General features: G+C 57.2%; 1 protein-coding gene across 1 annotated transcript; it reads right to left on the bottom strand.

Moving 5' to 3' along the window:
• Nucleotides 1-317: 317 nt before the first annotated feature.
• On the bottom strand, nucleotides 318-8,429 carry FGF8 (fibroblast growth factor 8). Its single transcript, XM_086752334.1, has 5 exons — nucleotides 8,398-8,429; nucleotides 8,260-8,296; nucleotides 6,043-6,223; nucleotides 1,693-1,799; nucleotides 318-605 (listed from the first exon to the last, which is right to left on the bottom strand). The coding sequence occupies exons 1-5, from the start codon at nucleotides 8,427-8,429 to the stop codon at nucleotides 318-320; spliced, it is 645 nt and encodes a 214-aa protein (XP_086608460.1).
• Between the last annotated feature and the right edge of the window lie 994 nt (nucleotides 8,430-9,423).

Raw genomic sequence — 9,423 nt, 5'->3', positions numbered from 1 at the left:
ACACGACCCCAAACAGACTAGAACATTTCTAAGTGAAGGGCTCCTCCCCCTTCACCAGTCTTTGAACCTTTCATTCCTTTTAAAGTTGGAGTACAAAAATAGAGCCTCTCTCAATTTTTTTTCTTTTTCTTTTTTTTTTGTAAAAATGAAACAACCCCCCCCCCCCAAATTTTCAACAACTAGAGCAGGTAATTATTTTTATCCTCCCTCCCCCCCCCTTTTTTTTTTGTTTAACACCCATATGGGAAAGTCTCTACACATAGTCCACCAAGCTCGGAGGAGAGTCCTCCGGGAGAGGCGCAGGCAGGGCAGGTGAGTCAAGGGCCCACCCTGGAGTTGGAGTTTCTAGTCCTTTTACTTCTCCGGTTGAAGGGGTAGTTGAGGAACTCAAAGCGTCTGTGGGGCTCGGTGGTCTGGTGGCCCTTGGGAAGCCTCTTCATGAAATGCACCTCCCGTTGGTGCTGCCGGGTCTTGGAGCCCTTGCGCGGGCGGCCCTTGCGGGTGAAGGCCATGTACCAGCCCTCGTACTTGGCGTTCTGCAGCGCTGTGTAGTTGTTCTCCAGGACGATCTCCGTGAAGACGCAGTCCTTGCCTTTGCCGTTGCTCTGAGAAGGGAACAAAGGGGGAGATGTAAGCAACGAGCGCTCTGTCAGAGGGCTGCTTCTCGCTAGCCCAAGCTGGACCGGTTGGTGTGGCAGCAGTGTTGCCGTGCTTGTGGGCAGCCAAGGGCTCGTTTTTCCCACAGATCAGAATGGCCCCAAATCTGCTTTTCCTTAGAAAGTTGTGGAGAGCAGGCGTAGTGGCATGGGCAGACGCTGCTCATTGCAGCTCGCAACCCCGCTGTGACGCCAGCACCAGGCTGCAAGCCCCAGTGCAGCTTGCCTTAGCCTTCATTTCCACTGTACCCAGAAAGGGATTTTTGCTTGCTCCCATCCTGCCCCCATCCATGCCAGGGGCTGGTTCCCTCACCAGCATGGCCATAAGCAAACTCTCTATCTCAGTGGCAATTCACCCCGCCATGCTATCCCCCCCCAGGGTCTTTAATATAGGAAGGGTATCAAGGGCCAGGCAGGGCGATGTGGGGACGATGCCCACAGACGCAGGCAGGAGGGAGCACAGGGGCAGCTGGAGGCTGAGCTCCTTCCCATCCCATTACAGGCAGCAGTGCGACCAGGGAGGGGACCCACATCGGCCAGCCTCAGGGAAGGAGCCACCATGGAAAAATCTTCACAGACAACCACTGTCCCAGGGGGATTTTGCACATCCAGCTCCCTCCGCCCCCAGGGAGGGAGCGTCGAGGCTTGGAGGGAGCGTGACTAACCGGCACACGGCAGGGCCTGGCCTTGAGGCCAGCCCCATGGAGCATCTCAACATTCCTGGCACTTGTACCATGTAATCGGGGAGAATAGCCCAGCAATCCGCCTATTTGTTCGGGGAGATACAAGGAATGCGCCCCACACAGCACCTGCCCGCCTCCCTTGCTCCCTCCCTTCCCTCCCGCTGCCTGGGCTGCAGGACGGCTCATCCCCCTGCCCTCCAAAGGCTGGCTGAGCCCCCAGGACCTCCCTCACCCCCACAGATGGGCTCCATATCAGGTAAGAGCGCCACTCCCAGCAAGCGCTGCTCAGCACTCGCAGCGCACCCCTGGCTTTCCCGTGCCCTCGATCCCAGCCCTCGATCCCAGCGCCCTACCTTGCCAATCAGCTTCCCCTTCTTGTTCATGCAGATGTAGAACCCCGTGGCTGCCCCCTTGATGCGCACGCGGCTCCCGAAGGTGTCCGTCTCCACAATGAGCTTGGCTGGGGAGAGCAGGGGGAGGAAAGAGAGAGGGAGGTCAGAGGGGCTCTGGGATGGGGCAGGCACAGGGATGGAGACCCCAGCAACGCCTGATGCTGGGCACTGGGGACACGCGCTGGAGAGGGAGGCAGCTGGGCCAGAGAAAGCCCTAAAATGAAGTCACAAGGTTAAGAGCCTTGGCCCATCTACGCCGCCACTGTGTTCCTGCCTGATCTTGGTCACATCCCTTTGCCATCCTGAGCCATGCTGGAGAGGGAGCAGCTCTGCCTTTCCTGGCTCCGTGGGGCTCAGCGGTTCAGGTGTCACAGAGACATCCCAGAAGGGAGGCAGGGCAGCGAGCAGGGCACGCACTGGCTGGTGGAGAACAAGCCAGCTGCCCTGCAAACCCAGGCAGGCCTGGGCGAGCCTGCAGGCAGGCAGCCTCTGGAAACGCACGGCGCGTTGCCAGCTGGCCCCAGCCCAGGGGACACCGCTTCTCGTCTCTCTGCTGGGCCAGGGCTGCAGGAGGAGCAGTGACTTTGCAGCTGGCAGGGGAGGCGTGAAGGGTATGGCCATCCTTTTAATGCCTTTCACCTTTGCACGAGTCGAGAGGGCGTATTGATTTGGTCTCAGTTTTTTAATGGAGGCATCGATCGACTTCCGAAGGAGCTATGCAAATCGCCGGGTCGATGGTCCGCCTATAAATAGACCTGTCACCTTCCCTCCCTGCCTCCGCCCTGGGAACGAGAGCCCAAAGCCCATCCATCCCCAGGGAAAGGGGAGAATGGGGACAGGACATCCTCCTCCCCGGCCACACAGCTGCTGTCCCCAGAGCCAGCTCCCCTCCCCGAGGCAAGCCCTGATGGGGATGCTGGCTACCTGTTTGCACCTGTGCCAAGCACCAAAGATTTCCCCACGGCACTGAAAAGCCAGCCTGGACTGTCCCATCTCACCACCATCCTCGTGGTGTGAGCACAATTTGACAAGGTAATTAGAGCGCATCCTGCAAAGCTTGCAAGTCTACAGCCTTATTATGAGAATAAGCCCACTGATGCCTTATTTCTCCTCTCCAATCTCTGCGCAAGGGCTGCTCCATTCCTCAGGACTGTGGTCCACCCCACTTGCACATCTCTGCCCCAGGATTCCCAGGCACCGGCGAGCCCCAGCAAAGGCAGCAATGTGGCTCTGGAGCCACATTTGGCTTTGCAAGATGATGCTTTAGATGGCGGAAGGAGGCTGTAGGCACACGCACAAGATAAAGTCAGCGTAAATCCCTCTCTGGGCCAGGAGCAAACTGCTGCCTCTCTGTCTCTGTGATGATCCTGCATCCCTCGCATCACAGGCACTGCTGAGGTCAATGGCACTGAGAACGGGGACAGCGAGCAGGCAGTGCTGGCAGCAGCTGAGCTGAGCAATGGAAAGGGCATCCTAAAATTTGCTGGAGCTGGTTGGTTTGGTGCTGCTGGGCAAGCCAGGCTCGACGCACAAACAGGCACCCCTTCCCACATCGCCCTCCTGCCAACACCACCCTGCAGCATCCCCAAACTTCGCTGTGCCTGCAGACACCCACCACCAGCCAGGGACAGATTGAACTCAGAGCCAGCAAATTTGGGAAGAGCAAACTTCAAGCCGTGCCACCCCAGCACCAACGCCCAGAGCCTGGCAAGCACCCAGCATTCCCTAAACCAGCCATGGGAGCCACGGTGCTCCATCAACGAGGCGCTGAGAAAGTGACCCCCTATTTATCTATATTGGGGAAAGCGGGGGAATTGATCTCGGAGGCAGTAAAAGGTTTGAGGAGAATTGATTTTTTTCTCTCTGAGAGATAGGAGGAGTGGGGAGGGAGGGAGGAATAGAGGAGGGAGGAAGGGCGAGTGGGAGGCCTCAGCCCCAGCGAGCACAAAACCCCGCTTTAAAGATGCACATCGCTTCTCTTTCGGCCTTTTTTTTTTTTTCTTTTCCTTTCCCCCCACCGTGATTTACAGCCGCCAGCCGGGTTCGCTGCCCCGCAGGAGCCCAACCAGCACACAGCTCCAGCCCCACCAGCAGCAGAGGATGAGGACAACCTGTCCCCAGGGATCTGCACCCCTAGACCCACGCAGGCGACGCACGAACCTTGAAAAACCCAGCCCTGACCGGCGGAAAACCCCAGACGCAGACAAAACCGGCAAGTTGGCAGAGAACTGCTCCGGCATCCCCGGCTGCTTGTGGGATTTAGTCCAGGCTGCAACCACCGGCTCAGAGCCCAGGAGGGAGAAGCTGGGGCTGCACCGGCTGCCCGCCTTCCCTTAGAATTAAAAAAAGTCAATCAAATATTGACAATTAAGACAGATAACCGAAAACGCCGGACTCGATGTTAAGTCGGCTGTAAAAATGTCAGTGTGGGGAAAGGGGTCATCTGCAAAAATAAATCAACCCTTTTTACACGCCCACCCCCAAAAATGAGATAAAAAAAAAAAAAAAAAGCAGAAGGGCGGGCTTGGGGAGGGAGGGCTCTTTGCTGCAAAAGTGGATTTCTAAATAACATTTTAGGGGAGACCTTTTTATTTTTCCCCTCCTTTTTTGGGGGGGGGGGGGGAGCTTAACGTTTTCAACTCTATTCTTTCACTTAAGTGACAGATTTATCCCAGTAAAATTATGTTTCATACTGAAACTTTGAAGGGAAAGTGGCTACGTAAATGCTGAAAAAATGCAGCGAGACACACTTGATCCCCCAACTGGACTGAGAAGAGGAGAAAGTATTCAGGAAATGTTAAAAAAGGTGAAAGTAAGAAGCGTTTTAATAGTTCTTCCAGACATGGGGGCCTCCCTAGAGATTCATATAGAACAATCCTGAACCTCTATTTTAACATTTACAGACTTGCAACTCTTTTAAAACTTTACATCTGAAAAACTGCTTGTTCTCTTTCTGGTTTAGATCAGTCTTCATTTTGCTCCTTAGCTCTTCAAATGCTTAACCTTTTTTTATTACATTTTAATAGAGTTTTTCAAGCCACCACCAGTCCCCTCCTTCTGGCCTTATTTAAACCTGGTCGTTATTTAAATATGCACTAACTGCCTTTTAAAATCCAGGCATTATAGGACTAAAATAAGACGGGATTTTTTGCTTGGGAAATTAGCTAATGTCCTTTCAAGGAGCGTGGAGCTGCTCGAGGGTGGGAATAATTCACTTGGAAGATTAATGCTGGAGGTATGGAATACCATATAGACGGAATCTGTGCTGCGCTTGAGCTGCTGAAGTCCAGTGTGAATTTGTCAGCCAAAGAAAAAGAAGAAAAAAAAAAAAACACAAAAAAATAACAGAAGGGGAAGGAAGGAAAGTGTTTCTACTAATCTCCCCAAGCAAGAAAGGGAAATTGCAGCTAATACCAAAGAAAAACAGTTGTGATTCCTATGTACAACACACATGAACACAGGCACTTCCCTGATCCGGGTGCAGGATCAGGCCTCCCGCAGCCGGCCCCGCGGCTCGCTGGCCCCGCTGACCCCTGCGCGGCGTTTGACTGTCCCAATGTGTCATTAGCGCACGCGATCAAACTCTTTGGGCTTTGAGTGGCCCCAGCGGAGGGATCGGTCCCGCTGCCCCAGAGGGGTGGAGGTTTCGGGGAGGGGGTGCCAGGGCCGAGGCGATGGCAGAGGGGCTGCAGCACAGCACAGGCTCTCGCGCTCACAGAGTCCTCGCTGCTTTGTCTCCGGAGACACCGCAGCATCTTTGCCCGCAGCCAACTGCCTCACTGACCCTCCACTCAGGATTTGTTTTGAGAAGGGAGGGATGGGGGGGGATATGTCAGGAAAATGCCACTTCGGACAGTTCTAATTCAGGGAAGGTTTCCAAAGAAGCCGTTCACCGTTCTCCCTCACTCTCCTTCTCTTTTTCAACTTTTCTTTCCTTTTCTCTTCCAAAAGGGAGTCTCAGAGACACCCAGCCCTGCAAAGAGCTGGGCTGGAATGGCTGGTGCTGCTCAGCACGCCACAGCCCCGAGCCCTCCCAGTCAGGTGCAAACAGAGAATGAAAAAGAGAGGAGCAGAGCCCATCCTGCAAGCACTGATCCCCTCCCTCAGCACAGGGAACCTGCCCTCACCTTGAATCACGCAGACGCTGATCGCTGACCCCTATGTTCTCCCTTTACAAGCCCCCGCAAGCCGAACGATTTTAATGATTTCTGGCTAACAAACAGGACGGAAATCATCAATCGCCACGCCAGGCTGCAAACACCTCCCTGGCTCCCCCCGCCACTTCCACCCGCCCCCATTGCGCGTCCTTACCGTGCACATCCCCATCCTCTGCCATCGCATTGATTTTCTTGTTGTCCAAGATCTGCACATGTTTCCCGCTGGTCCGGCTGTACAGCTGGTAGGTACGGACGAGCCGCCGGCTGAGCTGATCCGTCACCAGGCTCTGCTCCCTCACATGCTGTGTAAAATTAGGTGGGGACTGAACAGTTACCTTTAGGAAATTAAAAAATATACGACACACCATTATAATCTCTACTCCTCAGAGGGGCGAATGGGCTGAGCCGAGATTGCTGGTCTCCAGCTGGGATTTACGGGGAGGCACAGAGCTGGGACCGCGGTGGTACCTCCTGTGCCAGCAAAACCCCCAGGAGAAGGAGCATTAAGCTCCAGGACACAGTGACCAGAGCCCTCGACAGAGCCGTGCCCGCTCCAGACACGCCCTAAGCAGGGAGGTGCAGGCGATTCGGGAGCGTGACAGGGCTCGGCAACCCCAGAGGCCTCCCCAGGACTCGGTGGGTCCCGGCTGACACTGGGGTACCCGAGATGGGCATCAAGTCTGGGTCTGGGGGCGTCACACAGGATGGCGCTGAGTTGCCCACACAAGGGGCTGACACATTCGTCCCACACCTCTCTCACCTCTGCTCCGGCTGCCCTGGGCTTGTACCCCTGCTCCCTCGGCTTCAGCAGCCACCTTTCCTCTGGCTCCCAGGCTCTTTCCTTGCCCCCAAACACCCCATTTATTGAGCTCTTGAAATACACAGCCCCCAGAGAAGGTAGAGCTATAAGAATTACAAGAAAACCATGCCCCAAGCCAGGGTTTTTAGGGCATAAAAACCCAAGGATACAACCGCGCTACCCGTGCAAACACATCCCTCATCCGCAGCCAGCGGCTCGGTGCCAGCAGCGGGGTTGTCCCCAGTCGGGGCACACCAAACCCGTTATCCCCAGAGCCGCGGCCGAACCCGTCCCCTCCAGACCCAATGCCACCGCTCCTGGGCTTTAAATGAGCGGCCAAACCTGCTCCCCCCTCAGCCCCGGCTCGCGAGCTTGCACAGAAGTCTTTTTTCCCCCCTTGTCTCAAGTCCCTCTTTTAAGTCTGGAAAGTTTCTCTGCTCCCTGACATTTATAAAGATGTATTCTGAGCAAATGTTAGGAGATAGCTCCTTTCAACATCAGAAGGCTGGGACTACCCCCCGCCACCCCCACGTCAAATGGGAAGATTTCCTCGCGTCTTAAACAACAACAGAAAAACCCAATAAAAGCAAAAGCCGCCACTCTCCCGAAGCCGGCTTTATAGAGATGTCTCCCCTTGACAATGTCATCGCTCTCGCTCTGCTTCTGCCTGTGCATGTGTGTTTCCTATAGACGGGTTTTGGATAATGCAGCAGGATTCTCTCCCCAGCTCTGATGAGGGTACCATGTGGAGGAGAGGTCATTAGCCATGCTGCTCTTTGGTCTCCATCTCATACTCCAAAATATTACAGCTATGTTTTTATACAACTGCACACTCCCAGCGCTTCATTCCCTTCGCTTTTCGGCTGGAAACTCGATTTTTTTTTTCCCCAAGCTTCCAGGAAAATAATTTTAAGAAGTGGCTTAAAGGGCATTTTAAACAAAGCTTCTGCACCTGTGATCTCAGGGGGAAGGGGGGCTACACCCTGGTTCGGAGGCGCACTGCTCCCAGCGACGCGTGCCTGCTGGTATGCGGGTGTTGCACGGGCTCTGCCCGGGCTGTTTAATCTATTTGTGACACTTCTGGCGATGCAAACCAGCAACGCTGAAGCCTGACAATTTTAAGCTGAATTAAAACCTGCGATTTTTAGTAAGGTTTTGCTGGGGTTTTTGTTGGTTTTTTGTTTTGTTTTGTTGTTTTTTTTTTTTCCACTCTTTTCAATGCCACTTTACTTCTTGGATGAAGTGGTGTAGGAAAACCACACCGGACAAGAGGAAAGGGGGTACATACTGTGCCATTTAGAGGTGTGAAGTGGACAGGACCTGAAGCTACTTAAAAATAACCCTGCTCAATTCCTTGAAACCCCGGGTGCTCCCTGCCTGGCAGCGGCAGCACTCCGCACGTTATTTTGCGGCCCGGGGGGCTTCGGCCTCGGCTTTTTTACAGCCGGGCGACTTCTGGGTTTTAAACTGCTCCTCCCTCCCACCCGAGCCCTGGGGACCGGCGTGGGCTGCCGGGCATCCCCCTTACACTCCCCATCCCCGGGGGGCGAACAAAGCCGGGCGGGCACTTACCTGGGCTTGAAGGCAGAGGACGAACAAGTGCATTAACCTGGAGGTGGGGGTGGGGGGAAAGAAAGCGGGAGAGGTGTGAACCGGGGGGCTGCGGGCCCGGGGCGGGGGGCGAGGTGGGGCTGGGGCTGCGGTACTTACACGTAGCTGAAGAGCGAGGAGCAGGGGTCCATCGCGGCGGCGGTGCGGGGCCGGGAGCCCGGCGGTGGGGAAAGCCCGGGGTTGTGGAGCGGGGGGCTCGGTGCGGTGCGGTGCTGCCTCGGCTCTTCGCCTTCTCTCGCCGTTGCCGGTGCGTCCTCACCCCAAGGAAAGGAGGGCACAAGCGGCTATAGCGGGGAAAGGCACCCCCCGCCCCGCTCTGCTCCGCGGCCCCGGGAGCCGGCGAGGCCGGTCCGCAGCCCCGACGGCGGGGGCGGGCGCGGCCAAGGAGCGGGGAAGGGGGGTTGGGGGGTGGGCGGCCACCGCCTCCGCAGGGGGGAATCCCAGCCGGACTACAGCCCCCGCGCCCCTTCCCCAGGCCGGCGCGACCTGCCGAGGCGGAGGGGGGCGGCGGGCCGGGGCTGGCACTAAGGGCCGGGCTCGGCGGGCAGCCGCCGGCCGGACGACCTCCTCTCCCCGAGCCTCAGTTTCCCCATCTGTAGAACGGGGTTTAAGGGCTGGGAGGGAGCGGGGAGAGAGGAAAGGAGGGAGGGTGCGTCGGGGCCGCTGTTCCCCCGCTGGGGAGTTCGCCGCTCCACGGGCGCGTTGTGAATTGGGACCGGGCGGGCGAGCCCTCCCGGGACGTGCCAGACGTTAAAAGGATTAGCGGGGGGGTGCGGGGAGTCGGAGTTTCGAGAGGGAGCGAGGCTGAGCAAATATCGCAGCCAGGGTGGGGAGCGGGACCCCACCTCCCACCCCGAGCATCCCCCACCGGGCGCTTACCTGGTGTGGCGGGCGGGCACCCTCAGGGCCGGCGGTGCGGGGCCATGGGGCCAGGCGGTGGCGGCGGGACGGGGCTCAGCCCCGCAGCCCGGGCAGGGCCGCCGAGGGCTGCATTGTTCCGCCGAGCCCCGGCGCTCCCGGCCCCGCCACCTGTTGCTCACCGGGGCGGGGGCTGCGGCGGGGCTGCGGGGCGGGCGGGCGGCCCCCGAGGCCGGTACCTGGCCGGGGCCGGCGCCGCCTCGCTCG

This window comes from Chlamydotis macqueenii, chromosome 7 (genome assembly GCF_036417535.1).
Source record: "Chlamydotis macqueenii isolate bChlMac1 chromosome 7, bChlMac1.mat, whole genome shotgun sequence".
Lineage (NCBI taxonomy): Eukaryota > Metazoa > Chordata > Aves > Otidiformes > Otididae > Chlamydotis > Chlamydotis macqueenii.
This window is presented reverse-complemented; position numbering and strand designations above follow the sequence as displayed.

Bases quoted from the DNA above. Each gene is read 5' to 3' on its own strand.
- FGF8 (XM_086752334.1), bottom strand. From the start codon at position 8,429: ATGGACCCCTGCTCCTCGCTCTTCAGCTACGT. The intron at 6,224-8,259 runs GTAAGTGCCCGC...AATTTCCTAAAG, and splicing joins TCCTCTGCCTTCAAGCCCAG to GTAACTGTTCAGTCCCCACC. The intron at 1,800-6,042 runs GTAAGGACGCGC...TGCTCTCCCCAG, and splicing joins AGAGGATGGGGATGTGCACG to CCAAGCTCATTGTGGAGACG.